This window comes from Lynx canadensis, chromosome B3 (genome assembly GCF_007474595.2).
Source record: "Lynx canadensis isolate LIC74 chromosome B3, mLynCan4.pri.v2, whole genome shotgun sequence".
NCBI classification, from domain to species: domain Eukaryota; kingdom Metazoa; phylum Chordata; class Mammalia; order Carnivora; family Felidae; genus Lynx; species Lynx canadensis.
Window position 1 is genome coordinate 24,465,477 of NC_044308.2, and position 22,319 is coordinate 24,487,795.

General features: G+C 42.7%; 1 protein-coding gene and 1 pseudogene across 3 annotated transcripts in view; both read right to left on the bottom strand.

Moving 5' to 3' along the window:
* ATP10A (ATPase phospholipid transporting 10A (putative)) overlaps nucleotides 1-22,319 on the bottom strand; it is a 190,262-nt gene that overhangs the window by 95,232 nt on the left and 72,711 nt on the right. For all 3 annotated transcript variants that reach the window (XM_030317580.1, XM_030317579.1, XM_030317578.1), the window contains exon 2: nucleotides 6,966-7,170. In XM_030317580.1, coding sequence (XP_030173440.1) covers nucleotides 6,966-7,170 — 205 coding nt within the window. The remainder of the gene's footprint in view (nucleotides 1-6,965; nucleotides 7,171-22,319) is intronic.
* LOC115515964 lies at nucleotides 2,795-3,162 on the bottom strand (annotated as a pseudogene).

Below are 22,319 nucleotides of genomic sequence, written 5' to 3' on the forward strand. Positions count from 1 at the left end.
AAAGTATGTTCAAGTTTCCATATGTAATAAGATTTTTTTGTATTAACATGTCAGGTTAGCCTAGTTTATCAACTTCATGGCATTTAGTTTTTCTCCTTAAGATCATAGTGCTTTACTCTCTAGGAGCAGGGATTTGCTAGACCACAGGTTCAAGGCAAAGTATCTGTGGCAAAGTCACTAGGATTAGAAACAAAGAAACAAAATCTTATTATATAGCCAAATTTATGTTCCCCATGAAGTATAAGCAGCTGATATTATAAACTATGGTATATCTCAGATAATTATATTACTGACCTAACCAAATTACTTTGAATATCCATACTTGCCGGAATTGAAATTTTAGTCTAAATATGGCTGTGTTCTCAAAGTAGTCTTTCCTAATGGCTTTTTTGTTACATATTTACTATTCTTCAACTAAAGTATCTGGTTTAAGTTTGGGAATGAAAATGTCCCACAGTATAAATTATGAGCTTAGTGACTAATATGTAAAAGAAAACCATGAATCTTTTTGTAAAGACTTGATATTGACCTTTTCAATTAACACACCCAGCCAGCTGTCTTTGTTTTCCACTTAGATGATAGATTGTTTCCTCCTTCATTCCACAGCAATGCATGTAGCTAATTTAGTTAAAGACTAACAACCTGAAAAGCTTAAGGAAAAACAGCTTTGGTACAAGATCTTGCAAACCATCCTTTTTCACCTCTGGTTTTCCTGTGGTAGAGATAATTTGGGAGGAAACAAACAAATATACAACATAATAATTTTGTCTCCTACATAATAACTTTGTCTCCTCCTACGTAAAGTGATTTTCTCTAAGCTCCTTTAATTCTGTCAAGTAACTTGGGGGAGGCCTAACTCTCCCTTGTAAAGGAAACTCTGCCTAGAAGTGCCTGGCACTTAAGAATATTGCTGAGAATTTAGTAAAAGTATATATGCAAAACGGAGGTAAAGCCACATTATTGTCTTGGAATCAGTGCAGGTCTAGATATTAGGCACATCTTTTAGACTAGTGCTTCTCAGATTCCCCCCAGCCTAGGAAAGTTCCCATACTAGTTTCATTTTTTCTTCCTCATTGAGAGCAGTCAGCAGACACACATGCACATGCCCATGCACGTGCACATGCCCATGCATGTGCACATGCCCATGCACACACCCACACACATCTGGGAAGAGCTAGCTAGCAACTGCAGGCTTGTGATTTCAGCTCTTCCCAAAAGCCTCACAATCACTACTCCAAACAGCCTTAAGCAGATGGCCCTGTGGGTGTAGCCCGTATAATAACCCCACAGGTCTACCCAAGAGACAAACTGGAGGAACATTTTTTCTCAGTAAATTAACCAACACAGAAGTCATTCCCTGAAGGTTCCTCCCTGACACTGAAATAGCTCGTTCAGCAAGATCTCAGGTCTGTACTCTCCTGCTATCCTGGGGGAGGCCTGCCCTGCCTCACCCCATGCCCGTCCAAAATTCTAACACCCACCTGACATTACACGTCACTGTTTGTGCTTTTTCATTTACCCCTCAGCACAGATCACTATTTATACAGGTCACGTAAGCATCATGAGAGCGAAGAGGTTTGCCTCTTTTGATCAATACAATGCCTAGAACTGCATTTGAAGTACAGTAGGTGCTCAATAAATATTTGCTGAAAAGAATGAAAAATCACAAAATTTAGTCTCTAAAATATTTTTATATAAAATTATCAGCCTAAGGAACTCCCAATTCTGCAGAAATCACTGCAAATGTTATAGATGAACTAGAAATTTCTACCGGTATAGAGACTAAATGCATGCAGCCTCAAGGGCAGGGCTGCAGGTCAGAACAAGTGTGTGTCTGTAAGAGGGAGGGAGAGAGAAAGGCAGCATGCAAAGCGAGAACAGATGCCCAATGCAAAAGCAAAGGCCTGGATGCTGGAGAATCCCCCCATCCATGTCAACTCAGGAGGTGAGAGAACTGAGAACTGCCTCCCAGCTCTATGCTGATTCAGGGAGCCACGGCTGGTGTGTCTTAGAAGAATCTCTTGTATTCACATTTTCCATTTCTGTTCTATAAAAGGGTGTGATAATCATTATCTCACAAGGTTTATATTCTAAAATGTGTGAAGTGGTTTCTAAAATGTCTGTGCTACTACAAATGTGAGAAGCATGGTAAGGTCTGACACCAGGGGAGTCTGAACAAAGGTGAGTTGTTACCATGGGAGCTTCGTGTGAAACACTGGGGTTCTCTATTACTTCTGGGATAATGCCAATTTGGCTCCAACTTTTAAATTATATGTTTATTTTGAAGTCCCATTATCTGTTTCCTTTTGCCAGACACCAAATGGCTATGTTATTTAAGGTCCTGAGGTCATCACAAAGTGTCTTATCCTCAGATTCAAGGGTCTGGGCAGGCCATGCATGCTGACTTCCTGCTTCCAGTCCATGAATTCTGTACAATTTTGATACTGGGAGTCTGCTAGTAAACAAGCCTGACTTGTCTAGATATTGGTCCCATTGCCTTAAATCATTAGACCCGGTAGCACATGGACCATGTCCCTTTCTTTTTTTTTTTTTTTTGTTTTGTTTTGTTTTCATTTTTATTTTGTTTTGTTTTGGATTGGGCTTTTTTGCTCATGGACCAATCTAAGCTATTTATTTAAGACATCTCCTGCATAAGCAAAGGGATGGAAAATCAGTGTACTGGTCATCATTTGATACAAGTAAGGAAGGTGAGCTTAAGGGTCACATATGTGTGCACAGTCATGGTCCAAACCAGTTCTGTAGTTCCCCACTGGGTCAGTCGTACAGGTTTTCTTTATTCATCTATATAGCCCATTGGAAGTGGACTCACTTGAGAGTTACGGAATAGAGTATGATTAACATCTCCCCAGGGAAAGGGCTTGGACCTGATTCAGAGATGGGGGGTAGGCAATGAACTGAAGTCTCTCATGCTCTCCATGATGCGACATTAGAAGACATTCAGTGTGCTCACTCCCACGTGGGAGAGAACTAAGAAGTAGGTGAGGGCCTTCCACATGCTAGCTGAGCCATCCTCCCCACTTGACATGGACCTCCTAGCTGTGCCCTGGACTGCCCTAGCATCCTGGAAACCCGGACCCAGCTGCCACTCCTGTTTTCGACCCAGAAAGCCTCAGTGCCACCCAAGTCCCTCTTTCTTAGCATCCTTCCCTAAGCAAACAATCACTTCATAAACGACTTCTAGAAATGAAGCTAAGTTTTTACCTTCTCGGTAGAGGGCGTTTGGAGGAACATTGCAGGAGAAGGGGGTGGGAATTCAGTTGGAGGGGTGTATGGATTTGCTCTGCACTGCCCAGCCCCCCTCTAGGTTTCTCCAAAGCAAGGATCCTGCAGTGTAGTTTTTTTTTTCCAGGACTAGATCAGCCACATGCTTCCTCCAGCTTTCAGTTCAGGGTAACCAGAGACCCTAAAGGCATGGGCCCTGACCTCAGTGGGGGCTACTGCTCCCTCTACCCTTTCCCGGGCCCTCTGCCTGTGCAGGTCTGGGCTCTGCAGGGTTGGCTGTCTAGAGAGCCACCACTCAGCCTTTGTCCACTGCAGTTGCCAGAGCCACAAGCAGAAGGTAGCATCCCTAGAGCCCAGCTCAAGCAGTGCCCAGTGGCCAGCAGCTGCCCCTGGTATCTCCCACATTCCCTGGCTTGGCCTTTCCTATGGATGGCTGACTTCTGGCTGGCACAGCCCCTCGCAAGCTTTTCTACCATCGTGTGAGTAATGGCTGTGCCCTCACGTGAAAATAAGACTCAACCTCGGGAGCCTCTTCCCTGGGCACTATCTCAGCCCCAGGGCCAGTGGCTGCTCTTTATGTCAGATACGTCCGTATATTCTTGCAAGTCTTTGTTCTTACTTTATTTACTTCACAACCCCCCACTGGAATTCTTAACATCAAACTTTCCCTGAGTCGTGGGTAATTTTTGCTTCCTCACCAGACCCTGACAGATACAGAGTCCCTGCATGAACACTGAGGTCCTCTCACAGTTCTTTACCTCAGTTTTGCAAATTGCTTCTAATTTAAGTTTTGCTAGGGGCCACCACTTCCAACTGGCCATTCATCAAACTGGCAACATATCACTCTCTATAGTTCTTCCCCTGTCTGAGGTACACTAGCTGACTCCATTCTATGAAAAAACCCACTTAAATACAGAGAACTAAAATGTTCTTGACATTGTAGCATTGTAGTCATAACCTTGGCTTTCCAACTGTCAGGCTTTTAATTTTTAAAAAAATGTTAGGGGCACCTGGGTGGCTCAGTTGGTTGAGTGTCCACTCTTGATTTCAGCTCAGGGCATGATCTCAAGGTTCATGGATTAGAGCCCTGTGTCGAGCTCTGTGCTGACAACATGGAACCTGCTTGGGATTCTCGCTCTCCTTCTCTCTCTGTCCCTCACCTTGCTCTCTCTCTCAAAATAAGTAAAAATAAACTTTAAAATTAAAACAAAATTAATTTTAGTTTAGTTGAATTAATTTTAATTCCAGTATAATTAACATATATGTTATATTAGTTTTCTAATTATCAGGCTTTTAAATGCCAGAGACTTCCTATCTTTATTCTCCATGGAGCAATTCTTATATTTCAGAATAATAATGTATCAATGGGAATTCAGCTACCAGAAAAAAATCTTTGGACATTTAGAGGGGAAGTTAAAAAAAAGAAAAAGTGAAAAAAGACTCCAATAATAGGGACAATGTGCATGTATACTGAAGAATTTGGGTGCTGATAAAGATTGCTTTGGTTGTTAATTTTGGCTATTTTGACTAAATTATGGCTCAACTCCATTTACTTCCTCAGGCATTCATTGGGCCTGAAGGAGGGTGATATAGGATGTGTCTATCTGTAGCCATCTTTGAATTTTAAACACCCAAACAGCTGAATTACATAAAGCACTTACAAGCAGCTGAATTATATTAAGCACTATCGCGCTATGAAGTGTTCTAGTTGTTATTTGGGAAAAAAGTGGGTGGAGGAGGCTTGTCAATATTACTGGGATTACAACAATTGAATAAAATTAGAAGACATGAAACATGGACGTTATTCTTGAGAGCTGACCAAGGAGATACACCTATGTGGCTTTCCCCATGCCACCACCACAAACATGTACAATCTGCTTGCCAGTTCTCAAATTTTCATCCATTAGAGATTCATGTGTATTCATTCATGTTACCGTCCTCTTCCGTGCACACTGGCCACACTGCCAGGAAGGTAACATTCTAGCTTGTGCAGCCACTGGCTCCCCATAATCCCATGCATGCTGAGATCACAAGAACTGAGCTGGCAATGCAGCCCCCATACTGATTTCAGGCTTAGTCCACACACTAATCTGTGCCCTGGAATTCTGGGCTCTAGTCTTGTAGACTGGGGTAGGCCTGATGGAGAAAGCCTGGAAGTAAGGTCAACCTTAGGAGAACACATAGGCACAGGGGCCGAGGGGCTAGTAGTGGAAGGTGAGCCCACATTTACTGCCAAACCCTGGAGCACAATAATGCAGATGCTGGAAATCTCCAGCACTGTGCCCCCAGAGGTCCCTAAATTCCACCAGTTCTCCTGATCTAGGATGATGACAGCACTCCATTTTTTAAAACTGCTATTTTTAGTATTTATGTCAGCTTTGTATCATTCCAGGAAATATTTGCGGCAGCTCACCAAAATAAAACAAAACAAAACACACCTGACACAAAAGAAGGCTTAAAGAAAAGTAAACGAGTAGTGACTATAATCCTGCACTGTATATTTGAAAGTTGCTAAGAAAGTAGATCTTAAAAGTTCTCATCACAGGAAAAAAAAATTGTAGCTGTATGTGGTGATGGATGTTAACTACACTTACTGTGGTGATCACTTCACAATATACTGAATCATAACACTGTATACTTGAAACTAATTATAATATTGTGTCAATTATTTCTCATTTAAAAAAAAGTAAATGAGGAAACATGTAGAAAGAAGTAAGGGCAGATGCTGGTAATGAAGTCCAAGTACACTCACTGTAGGCTGGAGGAGTGTGAGAAATTCCCACCAGCCAGGGCAAGGTGGGGAGCCCCAATGTATGGAATTCTATCTGGCCTTTTGAAAGTGTACAGAGGCGCCTTTGTTGTCACAGTGACCAAGAGTGAATTACATGTTCACTCGTGAGTGGGAGGCAAGGATGCCAGCCCCCAAATAAATCCTGCCCAATGAACACCCACCCAAAATACTGACAATGCTCAGGATGAGATCCATAAGCTGTAAAACAAGCCAACTGCTCAAGAGAAGCCTACCTTATCTTGATTCTAAGGCTGATTTCCCCGGGGGAGCTCATGGAGAGGTCTCAGTGACACAGAAGAAAATCCCCAAAGTATGACATTGACTGACACATGTTATGTGAGAGAGGGCAGTGAACAGAAGGTTAGAAACCCCTGAAGGGTTTGAATTTTCTGGCCACAAGGCTGTTGGTGAATGTAGGCAGTCAGACCCGACTTCCCTTCCTACTTCTCATTTCCCATCAACTGTGCATTTTTGAGCTGTGGCTGAGGCTCTCTAAAGCAGAATTCAGATACAGAAAATCGGATGCCAAACTCACAAAACAGCCTTGAGGAGAAAATGTTTCAGAACTACACTCTCAGAATAGGGCATTACTTCTGCTGTGTTGCCATTTAGCAAACTAGAGCAACTACTGGCTAAATGTCAACAGTCAGCTGGTCATAAACATTCTCTGCAACTTTAAATACTGTTTTGAGAAACTCAGAAGTACAGAGTGGAAATCAAGGTTATAAAAACTGGGTTCTGTTCCCCCCAGCCATAGGCCAGTCATGGGCTCAGGCAGGTCCTCTCAGGCCTTCAGTCCCACACCTATCTACTAGTAAAAGTGGCCTGGCCACTGGAGTTGGGGGATAGGGTGCAGATGCCCAGAGGGCAATGTGGGAGATACTGTGTGGGCGTGGTGCCAAGGGTGCCCTGGACGTATCCAGTCACTTACGAGCTCTGAGAAGCCGCGGACCACCTGCCGTCGCTTCAGGTTGGTCTCTCCATCCAGGTTGGCAGTCTCAATGTGGCACAGGCCATCTGGGTCACTGGAGGAGAGCAGGAGAATGTCTGCAGGGATGATCTCATTGCAGCGAAGACGCACAAAATCTCCCACACGGATTTCTTTCCAGAATCGGTTCACATACTGCTTTTCCTCCCTGATAAAGAGACTGTCATTAACAAAACTGGCAGGAGGCTCATCATTCCTGAATCTGTGTGATGGGCACATTTAACAAATATTTCTACTAAAAATTTCCATAAGGAAAGTGCTTAAAAAGGATACTCATTAATACCACATATACAGTGTGACTCCAGTTATGTGAAATATTCAGGATAGGCAAATCCATGGAGACAGAAGGTAGATTAGTGCTTACCAGCAACTAGGGGTAAGAGAAATGGGGAGAAACTGTTTATTGAGTACAGGTTTCCATTTGATGAAAATGTTCTGGACTAGGTAGTGGTGATGGTTGCACATTATAAATGCACTAAATGCCACTGAATTATATACTTTAAAATGGTTAAAATGTCTACTTCTAGGTATACCCCGAAGAATTAATAGCAAGGACCCATATAGATAATTGTACATCTGTCTTCATAGAAGCATTAGTCACCATAGCCAAAAGGTGGAAACAACCCTAATGCTCAATGATGAATGAGTGGATAAGCAAAATGTGGTATATATTTAGACAAGGGAATATTATTCAGACATGAAAATGAAGTTACATGCTGTAACATGGATGACAGTTGAAGACATTATGCTAAGTAAAATAAGCCAGTCACAAAAGGACAAATATTATATGAATGCACTTTTATGAAGTGACTGCAACAGGCAAATTCACAGAGAGTAGATCCTCTCTACATCTCACTGTCCTGCTGTCTGCAGAACGGAGATAACAGTAGATGCATCCTCTCCACATCATTCAACACGAAGTGGACAGCATATGCCAATCACCCAGAACAATACCCAACACAGTCAGCTTTCAACTTCCAATAGTTACTATTAACAGATATTTAGATGAAAACATTGTAGATTTCTTCTTCAGATTTTTTTTTTTTTACTCTGAAAATACAGGCCAATTAATCCTACGAAAGGCATTTTTAAGAGTTCCTTCATGGCAGTTTTGCGCACTTAATTTATAAAAATAAGTATAGAAACATGACTTTAGATCAACATGATATGCTATAAGGAAATCTCATCAAGAAATGCTCTGGGTGATACTGTTGGGGGGAGAAAAACATGAAAACACATTTCAATGTAACCATCACCTTCTTACTGGTTCCTGCCCCATACAATGCCTCTCCCTTGCCTGAGTTCCCAGAAAGCCTGAATTCAGGCAGCAAGTCTGGATCTCAAGGTAGGCCGAGTCAGCCACATCTTATGGACTCCTCCACTTTGGGAGAAGTATTGAGGTTTTACACATCTATTTAATTCCACACTGTGGATTTGAGGAAACCTATGGAAAACTTCTAGGAGCTCACAGCTATCAGCTGCTCCATCCCTGTCCATTTTATTTTAAAAAAAAAATTTTTTTTCAACGTTTATTTATTTTTGGGACAGAGAGAGACAGAGCATGAACGGGGGAGGGGCAGAGAGAGAGGGAGACACAGAATCGGAAACAGGCTCCAGGCTCTGAGCCATCAGCCCAGAGCCTGACGCGGGGCTCGAACTCACGGACCTCGAGATCGTGACCTGGCTGAAGTCGGACGCTTAACCGACTGCGCCACCCAGGCGCCCCCATCCCTGTCCATTTTAAAGCCTCTGTTTTCTTGTTCTTCCAATTCAAGATCCACCAAACTGATTATGTACGAAGCATAGTTTGGCCACGTTAGGACCAACAGAGATAAATTAGATATAGCTCTGTCCTCAAAAATAATGCAAGGCAAGGCCAAACCACTGGATAGCAACCCTTGGGGACTGTATAATCAAGCCCCCAGTGTGAGCAAAACTATCCTTCCTAGGCCAACCCATCATTCCTTACAAGGCCAGGGTGTTCTTCAAAGCTGCTTAAACAGGTGTGATAAGGTTCCATCAGCCTCCAATCCGACATCAGCTGGCTCTAAGATAAGGCACAGAAGGGGCATTCAATCACCTGACCATCCTGCTGGCTCACTTCCAGTCTGACCTCTTCCCTGTGGACAGATAGCCTTGATGTGAGACAGATGAAACATTTTTAAATGTTCCTATTTCCTTTCCTAAAGGTCAAACCTTGATTTTATATCACTGCAAGCATTAGCTCCTTAATCTTTATTCCTTATCATGACCATTTGTTGGGTTCCCACAGAAAGTACAAAGAAATGTGAAAGAGCCTATCCTCTTCCAGAAGAAAGTTTCCAACAGCTAAGTCACAAAGGAGGGCAGCATACACTCTTGAGAGTGAGGTGGACAGGATTTGTGATGACAGGGGTTGCCAGGAGACCAGTGGTCCCAGACTTTCCCTGGGATGGCACAGGAAGGTGATGACAAGAAGAGGAGCAGAATGCTCTGTGTTCAGTTTATCTTAACTACATTCCATTTACAGAACTCATCAAACATAGAGTCAGTTTCCACCTGCTTTGAAATCTTAAAACGTTAGCTTGCCCACTACATCAGAGCACTGCTTTTAAACCAGCAATTTTGGTGGAGGCACTGAGCCACACAGGAGATTCCCCCACAGCAACCCCTCAATCCCCCTGATGTGCCTGCAGTCTGTGAGCACTCAGTCACAGTCCTCGCGAGAGGACCCATGTGAGCCATGGAAAGCAAAGGGAGCAGGACACAGAGTAGCTCCACAATGGCTTCTGTGAAAAGGCCCTGCAGTTCACGGGAATTCTGCAGGAGGCTGGGCCCTTAAAACCCAAACCTGGGAGTCATTTGTGAAAGAAGAGCAGCATGACAGAACCCCTTTGACACACCAACAGACCAAAAATTCCCCATCAAAGCCCCACAGTCCCATCAACGATTCCAGCTGGAGACCCACACTGAGTCTGGACCCTACATCAACCCCTGCAATATCCCTGCCTACTTTCTCACATTGCTATATGTATACTATATTATGTTATATATTATATATTCACATATATGTATATATAACATCTCTTGCATATAACACATTACATATAAGTAGCCCTTTGTCTCATGAGGGGGGTATATGCTTATTTTTTCCCAGGAACTGTATTTGGACATAGGGTCTAAAGTTGAAATGAGGTCACAGGGTGTGGTCCTAATCCAATGTAACTGATGTCCTTATAAGAAGAAAAGACACCAGGGATGTGTGCACATGGAGGAAAGGCTGTGTGTGGTCACAGAGGGAAGACAGCCATCTGCAAGCCAAAGAGAAAGGCCTCAAGAAAAAGCAACCCTGCCGACACGCCTTGATCTTGGACTTCCAGCCTCCAGTACTGAGAAGACAATAAGCTTGTTTTAGACACTTGGTCTGTAGTGCTTTGCTATGGCAGCCTGAGCAGACTAACACCTAACAACTTCAAGTCCCAGGACTCCTTCTGGAAGGACCAGCTCCCAGCCTGCAGTGACAGAGGAAGAGACAGCAGAGGAAGCGGGTAGTGGAGGGGCACCATGCCAGGCGATTTATCCATAGGCATGAGTCCCACACTGCCCCACACATCTGTGCACAGGAAAAGCACCACAGAGAAGACAAAAATAAATCCTTTGACACAATACTATAAACACTAGCTTCTTAATAACACTCTTCTTCAGACTATTCTAAGCAGCAGGTAAATGATTTGGAACTGCCCTCCATTTCCTCAGGTCAGTATGGATACAGGTCGGGGTAGACACAATGTGTGAGCCTCCTCTCTGTGGCACAAATATCAGGAGATAATCTCACCACCCCATGGCCTCCCTGCCAAATCTAATCCCAACCAGGCATGGGCCTGCATACCTGCAGGACCATAGGACTCCCCTAAAACACACGGATTATATTTTTTACAGTGGCAAGTTTGAAATCATCAAAGTCCTCAATATTCTGGATTCCTTCATAGCAATTAGGAAGGGGCACTGTTTAGTTTGCCCACACATTCCTTCTAAGAACAGGTGCCAACTACCCCTGGCAATAGGATTCTGAGATGGCCCCCAAATCTCCAGCCCAGTCCTGGTGTCCACACCCCTGCCAGCTCCCTTGTGTGAGGTAGGGACTAAGTATGAATGTGGAGGAAATCACTTGTGAAGATGTAACTAGGGTGACCCAATCAGTAGACTATGAGCCAACCAACAAAGAGATCATCTGAGTGGGCCTTACAGAGCCACAGGAGTCCTATAAACCTGGGCCTAATGACAGGGACAGGAACTCAGAGGGGCCACATGGCCAGAGCTGAGAGCACAAGGCCTCAGCCCTACCACCACTGGAGCTGAATTACACTAAGAACCTAAAAGAGCCTGGAAGAAGATGCAAGCCTCAGACAAGAACACAGCTGCAGCCAACACCTCACCCGCAGCCTGGTGAGAAATCGGGTAGAAGACCTGGCCAACCCATGCCTGAATTCCTAACCTCCAGGAAATGTGAGATAATGTATCTGGATTCTTTCTTTTGACAGGTAATATCCTATTAGTTTCAGGTGTACATCATGGTGATTCAATATTTTTATAGATTACAAAATGATCCCCATGATAAGTGAAATTACCATCTGTCACCATAGAAAGTGATTATAATATTATTGATTATATTCTCTACACTGTACATTACATCCCCATGACCTATTTATTTTATAACAGGAAGTTTGTGCCTCTTAATCTCCTTCACCAATGTCCCCCCCCTCCGACCCCTCCCCACTCTGGTAACCAACAGTTTATTCTCTGTTATCTATGACTCTGTTTCTGTTGTGTTTTGTTTGTTCATTTATTTTATTCTTTAGATCCCACATATAAGTGAGATCATACGGTATTTGTCTTTCTCTGACTTATTCACTTAGCGTAATACCCTCCAGGTCCATCCATGTTGTTGCAACATTGTTTTTAGTTGCTGAGTTTGCAGGGATTTGTTGCACAGCAATAAAAAATTAATACACACCATTTCCATTTTCTGTACAGAAGCAGGAGCTAGATGCTTCTCCCATCCTGGCAGCTTCGTCTTCTACAGTGTGTAACAAACTAAAGATTCTGCCGGTAGTTTTATAGTCTGCATACTTGAGGAAAAACTACTTAACGAGAAAAGAATGCATAGAACAAGACTGGTTATAATCCAAAAGTGTTTTTCTCTCTCCACATAAAGTGGAAGCCCATCAGAGGGCCTGAATAACATATTAAAATGTGGAGAAACCCTGAAAATGTGCAATCTTGAAATACGGGCTATGTTATAAATATTACAAACATGGTGCATGATTCCTCCACAGGAATGGCAACTGGCTCTTGCATTTAGCTGCAATTTTCTGCTCATGATTCCTGACAGGTCTGAACAGAGTGTCAAACCAAGATTTCAAAGGTCATGAGCGAAAAAAGTGTGATTCTTCTGAAATGGGGGGCAAAGAAAAAGAAAAACACTAAAAAGGGAAAGAATAATAAAAATGTCTTACATTTAAAAGCACCACGTATGAAGCCAGAGACAAAAGCCAGTTTTTTCTAAAAAAGCCTGCCACTCCTTTTTCTCTGCACCAACCACCTCACTTCTAGGCCAGCTGTTTCCTCAGCTAAACAGTGAGAATGTTAAATAGATGATCTTGAAAATCTGTTCTGAGGCTAATGTTAGCCTTCTGTGATTAATAGATTTCCTCTTCTGGGAAAATCTATTACTAACATTTTACAATTCGTCATGCTGAGCTTTGCAGTTCTCATCTGAGCCTTTTTTTTGTCCAAAACAACATAATGCACAGGTGAAAGAATAAGGAAATATAAGTATGACAAGTGACAAATTTTATTTAAAGACAAGCAGTAAATAAAATTTTAAGATCCCTTAATTTATCATTTTTGGTTATTTAATATCTAGGCTGAGTTAAACTATTTATTTGTATTAGTTATGTTTTCAAGGTTCTTAAGTAGGGGCACCTGGGTGGCTCAGTCGGTTAAACATCCAACTCTTGATTTCAGCTCAAGTCATCAACTCACAGTAGGTGAGCTCAAGCCCTGAATTGGGCCCTCTGCTGACAGTGTAGAGCCTGCTTTGGATGGAGCCTCTCTCTGCCCCTCCCTTACTTGCGTGCTCATACCTGCTCTCCCTCTCTCTAAAAAAAAAAAAAAAAAAAAGGTTCTTAAGTAAACAATTCCCTAAGGGGAGGCAGCTGACTTACAGAATTTACAGGAATTACTTTAAGTAGTTGAAAGCATGTTTTTCCTGGAGATCACTATTACTTTTATGTAGCTATTCATGAATACAGGGTTCAAGAACTACTGATCTGAAATGTTTCATTAATGTTTTATTTTTTTGAAAAGCATTAGAATGTTGCAACCCTACTGACCCCTGACCCCTCCAGTGTTTAAGGTGTCTCTGCAATGGCTCAGGGTTTTCAACAATGTATTTATAAATCTTTCCAATGTGGTGAAGTTGGATCTATTTCATAAATCCAAACAAATTTAGATTGAGTTTTAAAAAAAGGCATGTGCAGAAAATGAGGGAATTACACTTTCATCTTTAACGTGTTGTTTTCAAGTAGATTTGCATTTCAAATATATTTGAGATTTTCCCTCATAGTAAAAGAGCTTTTTTTTTTTTTTTAATTTAAGGTGACAACAGATTCCAAATTTGCCCACAACCAGTCAATATTCCGGGTTACCCACTGCCATTCCTTCTACAAGGACAATCACAACAATAATTGTCCCTGATCTCCAACCTGGTCTACGAATTCATGAATGAATTGGATCTGTTCTTAAGAGTCCTCCTGGGCTGCAGAAAGAGGCACACTAATTTCTGGTTCCACACAAGTTACTCCTCACTTGTAAGATGACATCATCATTCAAGTTTAGTGACACTGTAATCAACACAAAGTAGCAGTGGGTGTCTGCAATGCTACAGTGCCCACACTTCTGATCATGTCCACAAAATACTGCATGCCACACACACAGAGCTGTCACCTGCCAGCTTCTAGGACATCTTACAATTGGAGATGCTTGCCTCTTCCGTTTTTTGGTAATTTAGGAGATGAATGAAAAGTCTGAAATGTTTGTAGCATGCATACACATTTGATTTTCTTACCCTTACATTATCTAACATCTTTATATGGCCATATTTTATTGTATACTTTCCCATGTTATAAAAATGTCAGCTTTAATTCAACTGCAAATTATTGTCACAGCTAGTCATGAGAACCCCACTCCTGCCCTCCCACCATTCACCACACCCACACCCTACTCAGGTGCTGGCAGTGGGGGTGCACAGGGGTAACAGGCACATCTCACTTGACTCCCTTGCTTTCTCTCCTTCTTTAAACATGTCTCTCCTTTAATAAGACTAATCAACAAAGGAATATCTTGGGTAGATGAGTAAGAAAGGAAGTGAGGAAGAGAAAGAAGAGATGCAGGTTTGGGGTTTTAACATTTGAGCACTACAATTTTTAAGTACAATTTAATGCTGAAGGAAGAACACTTACTTTGATTAGGCAATCAGGGACTGATTCCTGGAAGAGGGGACATCTGAATTTAGATCTTAAAGGATGAAAAGAATCTTAGCCTAAGCCATTCCCCACCCTCCCCCAAGGAGACTGTTTATACTAAAGAGTGCAATTTAGGGAGAGGTTGGAAGGGCAGTGCCCAAATCAAGGATAAGGCAGGGCTGGATCAAAAGAGATCCTGAGAGGCACCTGGGTGGCTCAGTTGGTTGAGCATCCCACTTTGGCTCAGGTCATCTCATGGTTCCTAAGTTCAAGCCCCACATTGGGCTCGCTGCTATCAGCACAGAGCTGGCTTCCAGTCCTCCATCCACCCCCCCCCCCACCCGCCCTTCCCATGCTTGTTCTCTTTCTCTCTCTTTCTCTTAAAAATAAACATTAAAAAGAGAGAGAGAGAGAGAGAGAGAGATCATGAGACTCAGAAATAGCAACAGGGTAGAAACAGGGGCCACCTGGGTGGCTCTTTAGGTTAAGCATTGGACTCTTGATTTTGGTTTAGGTCCTGATCTCACAGTTCATAGAATCAAGCCCCATTTAGGGCTCCATGTGGACAGTGCAGAGCCTGCTTGGGATTCTCTCTGTCTCTCTGTCTCTCTCTCTGCCCCTCCCTTGCTTGTGTGCAGTCTCTCTTTCTCAAAATAAATAAACATTAAAAAAAAAAGACATAGAAACAGGAGGAAATGATGGGCATGAAGTTTGACTATATAATCTATGTCACTGGACACACACCATGAATGATTAGATGAGAATGGGCATTTGAGTATCCACATCTCCAGCTCTGGTGGCTGAAATGTGAGTGCCACTGATCTTACCCAGGAGTGGGTCTGCTGTGGGAAGGAACAGAGTCCAATTGTGATCTCTTCAAGGTGCTGGTGGGGCATGTGGGTTGGGCTTGTAGGAGATGGCCACATCTTTGAAGACAAATGCAGATAAAGAGGAATTTGGGGCTCATGGCATGGAGATGACCAGTCCCCTACTGTGGATGCCATCACTGAGATTACCAGAGATATCACAATGATGAGAGCTGAAATAGTAACGAGAACTGAAAATGGACTGGGAGAACAGGAAGGGTAGGAAAGGGTTGAAGTAGGGAAGCCAGCAGGGGTGGCTGGGCAGACAGGGTGGGCACAGGGTAGAGACCAGCAGAGCCCAGAGTCCCAGGAGCCAAGGTTCCATGGTGGCTGCCCATCACCAAGGGCAACCAGGGGCAGGAGTCCAGTGTGCCACACCTTCCGTTGCCTCAACACCTCTCCCTTTGCCCTTCCTATGCCAAGTGAACCAATCTGGAAAGGCAGTCATGGAATGTGTGCACACAATCACCATAGTTTCATTTCTTATTTTGAAAAGGCAATTTTCAGTGGCACACACTTGAAAATGGCACACCCATTAAGACCAAAGGTCCCCTTTCCAAACATTCCTGGTGCTTTTCTCCCTTCAGACCTTTTCACCACTCAAGCACATTCGTGTGCAGCTCAAGTGAGAGTTCAGTCTTTGGAAAGACTAAGAGATATGGACCTCCTGTAAAAGGTTCATGAATGCTTCAAGTCTTAGGATAAGTCTTTCAGGCAATACCAGCTGGACGTCTAGACACCAAATCCCTGTCAGTACTGAGACATCGGTATCTTAATAATAATAACAAAAGAAAAATAAATACACCTTTCCTCCTCCATATCCTTATTATGAACCCAGCACTTCACAGAGCATTTTACAGCCTTTATTGCAGGGAGTCTTCACACAATCCCAACACTATATTCCCGTTTACAGACATAGAAATAGACATGGAATGACCTGCCCAAAGTCTCACATCAGGAAGTAGCGGGGTGAGGACCAAATCTCTCTGACTCTGGGAATCATGAATCCTTGGGGCCATGTGGGTTTGAAAGCACATCTGATCTAACGACCTAAAGGAAGAACAACTAAAACTCATAAAGGAGTTGTCTAGTGACAACTTTGCAAAATTCCAAGCCAGAAACTCTGTATTTTTTTTCCTTTTAAATTATGCAGCCCAGAGACCAATCAATGTAGCCTGAAAATAAAATAGCACTATGCTTGAAAAAGGGTGGAAAGGCAGACAGTTCCAGACCTATAAGCAGTGTTTGACAGACACAGAATAATGAATTTCAGTCAATTTGCCTAAATGCCTGCCTATTTGCAATCGACCAAAGGAGCCATGTCCAAGGTTAGAAGTCACCAAACCATGGTCTCTGCTACAAACTGGGAAGTGTGCCCTAAATGGGCCTTGGCAAATTGAGAGATGAGCTCATCACTGAGACCACCTGTGGCTGGGAGCTTCTGAGCTTCAGCAACCTGAAGGACACCACCTAACTCAGTCCTCTGGGGGGACTCCCTCTGGGGCTGAAGGAAGGTTGGTGGAGCAGGAGAGCAGTTTATTCTCATGGCTTTGGAATGACCTGGTAGCTTTGACAAGTGCTCCCAACTTCGGCCGGGCACACGTGGCACTTTTGGAGACAAGGCTATGGACCAAACTATTCCAGCTCCCCTACTGCAGGCATCTTACAGGTCACTTATTTTTATTTTTTTAAACTTTTTAAATGGTTGTTTATTTTTGAGAAAGAGCGACAGAGAAAGAACGCAAGTGGGGGAGGGGTAGAGAGAAAAGGAGACACAGAATCTGAAGCAGGCTCCAGACTCCAAGCTGTCAGCACACAGCCTGATGCAGGGCTTGAACTCACGAACCATGAGATTGTGACCTGAGCTGAAGTCGGACACTCAACTGACTGAGCCACCCAGGCACTCCATCCAGGTCACTTTTAAGCAAAGCTGCCCCACCCTTTCTTGAAAAATCCCTCCTCCAGAATATATTTACAAACAGTACTACACAGCTGGCTCTGGAATGATCAATAATTAATGATGATGCCTCGCATCTGGCCAGTGCTCCTCCTGAGGGTCACAAGCCCCCGTATAGGCACTATCTTGCCAAGTTAATGACTCATCCTCATTAACAGGTGAAAGGGAAGGAGAGGGCTTGGGGCTCAGGCACCTGACCTCCAGCACCTCAGGTGCCTGGCATATAAATGGGGGTCTGCCTTCTCACAGAAACTGTTCACACCAAACCCCCAACAGCCCTTCATTCTAGTCCCACAGGCTTCCCACTCTCCAGGTGGGCATCAGAGACCATCTGCCGGGACCTCCCAACTGAGCAAGGCCACAGTGTCTACTTTGACTTCACTTTCCATTTTTTTTTTTTTTTTTTTGTGCATGATTTTTCCCCACTATTATTTTTGGAGCAAGTATTTGATTTTGACCAATAAAATCACAAACACTACTAATGAACAAGTTACACCTTACATTTAATTTATGGTTTGGAGTTAAAGCAAGAGCTGCTATTTTGTTTTATTGACTTAGAAAGATGGTAAAATTATCCATACAGTTAAGTGAAGCACTTGGATGGGTACAGCTTAATGTATAGTCATACATTAAGATTATAAGCTTAGCAGCATTCTGTACTATTTCATTAACACAGAGCAACTAACCCCTGTAAAAAGAAAAGTTCTTCTCCAAACATCAATTTGCTTCTGACCTGCCAGCTTATCATATTTCCTATTGGTAAGACATCCCATAGGTGAGACAGGCATGCTGCAAGTAAACTTGTGCTTCATTTACTAAACCAACAAAAACAGACTTGGTCAGAAAATGTGTCTTATGGACAAGAGAGTTGAATGCATATGCTTCTCTTTTAAATAGTTCAGGGTTGAGCTAGGTTGAAATGCAAAGTATCTAGAAAGATCCACAGAACACATTTTTAAGAAAAAAGGAATACCACGGAACAAACTTAACATGCAAACCAACTAGAATGAGGCCTCCCCAGCGTAGGCAGGCTGAAGAACTCCTCAGGCCCAGGAAAGAGAAAGCTGCACAATACATTTTAGGCAAACAGAATGAAGGAGAAACCAGGATGCAGTGAGGCAAGCCCTAAATGGGAGGTTCAGAGCAAGTGATCCAAGAACCTCGTGGAATAATCATCAGTGCCAAGGCCTGATGCCTTGGGGATAAGAAAATCCTTCATGGAATTTATTTTTCATATTGTGCACAAATGAAGGCATGTGTGTGGAGCAAAGAGAGACAGAGACCAGGAAAATTCTCACAGCACTTTAAAAAGACCCATTAAATTACTCCCAGTTCAATAAACCCTCATTACACAACAGGCAGAGGAGTGGAAAGCCCAGAATGAGAGGCAGTGGCTTTAAAGCAGGGGTTCTCAACCTCCCACAATTGACATTTGGACCAGATAATTCTTTTTTTTTTTTTATTTTTTTAATGTTTATTTATTTTTGAGACAGAGAGAGAGCATGAACGGGGGAGGGTCAGAGAGAGAGGGAGACACAGAATCTGAAGCAGGCTTCAGGCTCCGAGCTGTCAGCACAGAGCCCGACGCGGGGCTCGAACTCACAGACCGTGAGATCATGACCTGAGCTGAAGTCGGACGCTTAACCGACTGAGCCACCCAGGCGCCCCGTGGACCAGATAATTTTTTACCGTAGAGGGCTGGCCATCCTGCTCTGTAGGATGCCAAGCAGCATACCTGACCTCCACCCAAGAAATGCCAGCAGCACACCCCTCCCCACAAATTGTAGCAGCAAAAAATGGCTCTAGATGTTGCCAAATGCCTCCTGGGGCACAAGATCATCTCAGGTTGAGAAGCACTGCTTCAAAGCACCTGGGACAAACATTCTGGAACATGGATTATTAAGTAAACATTTACAGGACCAACATATTTTAAAAATCACATACGTGAGAACTCAGCACTGAAACAGAAATGGCAAAGTCTGCAGGAACTTGACCCAAATATATTGTGCAACATCCAGAATGTGTCTTCTTTCCTCTCTAAACTGAAACATCTGCTCCTCTGGTGAGACATGCTAATGACTTCTGAATCTAATACTAAAAGTCAGAGGCAGTGAGAGAAGATATTTGGGGTGATTTTTCTGCAGTGAATCTTGCAATAGTAAAATTACCAAAAGTACAGTAGTTTAACCCATATGCATGAAATGTATTTTCTAAAATATGTGCTATTCCAGATGTCTCCTAAGAGCTACATGCACTCGGGTGCTTGGGTGGCTCAGCTGGTTAAACATCTGACTTTGGCTCAGGTCATGATCTCGCAATTCATGTGCTCGAGCCACATGTCGGGCTCTGTGCTGACAGCTCAGAGCCTAGAGCCTGCTTCAGATTCTGTGTCTCCCTCTGTCTCTGTCCCTCCCTGAGTCACACTGTCTTTCTCCCTCTCAAAAATTAACAAACATTAAAAAAAAAAAAAAGCTACAAGCACAGTTAAGAAACACTCCAGATATGTGTGAGAAACACATGTGTGCATGGAGGAGACTTCTTACATGAATCAAGATGAAGGAAAATGCTGGGCCCTCTGAGGTGAAGTCAGAAAGTACTGAAGCTGTCCCGGCAGAACTCTCCCTGACAACAAGGGCCTCTGGCTTTAGAATTAAGATGAGGTGCAGTTTCTCATATAATTATTTGGTACAATGAAACACTGCCCACCTAGAAGAAACAATTTTCCCTAGGAAATGTACTAGCTTGTGATACTAGCAAAATGATACCTTAAAACAAGATCACTTAGAAACTGCCTGGTGAGTTTTGACATAAGAACTTTTTTTTTTTTTTTTTGATAAATCATTTCTAGTGCAGTCTTTTCTGAATTTCATGGGACATTCTCAAAATAGCTCAGCAGATATCAAGACCAGGGGATCAGATTCTTCATCATAATACCATTACCACTTGTAAAGCATGTAAAACACTTTGGGGACACTACAGAGTTGTCAAGGTAATTTCTTCTACATTAATTCACTTGTTGGCATGATATTGTCACAAAATGGGCAGAAATAATATGATCCACATTCTTGCAGGTAATGCCCTAAAGCTGGGAAAGGTCCTGTGTTGTTAATAATTTTTCCTAATAGGCTGCAACAATTCACATCTCTCCACGGGTATATAAAAGTACCAGCGCCCTTATTTTTGCAAGCAATCTCTGCTCTTTCTCTCTTTAAAACCCCCCTGCCAGTTTGATAGGCAGGACAAGACACTTTATACCTTTCTATCTGCATCACCCTGACTCCCAGGCCAATTGACCTGTTCTTCTGGGAATTAGCTACCTATGTTCCCCTCATTTTTTCTACTGTATTGTTTGCTTCCTTCTTGACCACTTAATTTGTGAGAACTTTCATATTAAAAATATTAACCTCTTTACTATCTTCTGCCTTGAAAACATTTCTTTTCTGTCTAAAGAACCATGGTTTTATAATGTTAATTTGTGGCATATTTTGCCTTATCACAGTTAATTTTTTTAAGTTTATTTATTTTGAGAGAGAGAGAGAGAGAGCACAAACGGGGAAGTACAGAGAGACAGGGAGAGAGAGAGAAAGCCTGACATGGGGCTTGAACTCACAGACTGTGAGATCACGACCTGCGCTGAAATCAAGAGTCTGAGACACTTTACTGACTGAGCCATCCAGGTGCGCCAACAGTTAAAATTTTTATTTAGTTAAATATTCCTGACCTTTATAGGCCTGGCCAAGAGAGTCTCCTGTGCCTTTGGACTGTACCATGTAGCATTCCTGTTTTTTTGATGGGGGAAGTACAGAGTTCTTTTAATATTTAAATGTTCAAACAACTGATACTCATTTTTACAAGGTACAACCAAAGGGTACAATGCTGTTTCCTCCCCAGAGCCAACTGTATAAACGCTATTTACTAAATAATCATTTTCCTATGGAACTTAAATACCTACTCTAAAATTCTCACACACAATATCTTTTATTGGGGGGTTATTATGTTCAAGCAATCAACTTGTTTTCAAGTCCATACCGTGGTACTACTGATTTGATTGCACCGTGTATCAGATCAGCTCCAGCACTGGGTGCCCCACTCTGGGGGGAAGAAGCCCCCAGGCAGCTGGCTTAGCATATGGAGGCGACTGTTGGATGGGTTCCTACCCCCACTTTGCAGGGCACCTCATGCTGCAGCCCTGGTTCTACTAACTGATACGAAGCCCTCCCTTCATCTTTTAAAAAAGTCTTGGCTATACTGGAACATTATAAAACTTTTAAGGTCATTTATGGACTTCAAGATGTATTACAAAGCTATAATCATCAAGACAGTATGGTACTGGCACAAAAACAGACACTCAGATCAATGGGCCAGAAAAGAGAACCCAGAAACAGACCCAGAAATGTATGGCCAACTAATCTTTGAAAAAGCAGGAAAGAATATCCAATGGAATAAAGACAGTCTCTTCAGCAAATGGTGCTGGGAAAACTGGACAGAAAAATGAACCTGGACCACTTTCTTATACCATACACAAAAATAAACTCAAAATGGATGAAAGACGTAAACGTAAGATAGGAAGCCACCAAAATCCTAGAGGAGAAAGCAGGCAAAAACCTCTTTGACCTCGGCTACAGCAACTTCTTACTCAACACATGTCTGAAGGCAAGGAAAACAAAAGCAAAAATGAACTATTGGGACCTCATCAAAATAAAAGCTTCTGTACAGCAAAGGAAATAATCAGCAAAACTAAAAGGCAACCTGACATAATGGAAGAAGATACTGCAAACAACATATCAGATAAAGGGTTAGTATACAAAATCTATGAAGAACTTACCAAACTCAACACCCAAAAAACAAATAATCCAATGAAGAAATGGGCAGAAGACATGAATAGACACTTGTCCAAAGAAGACATCCAGATGGCCAAATGAAACATGAAAAAATGCTCAACATCACTCATCATCCAGGGAACACAAAT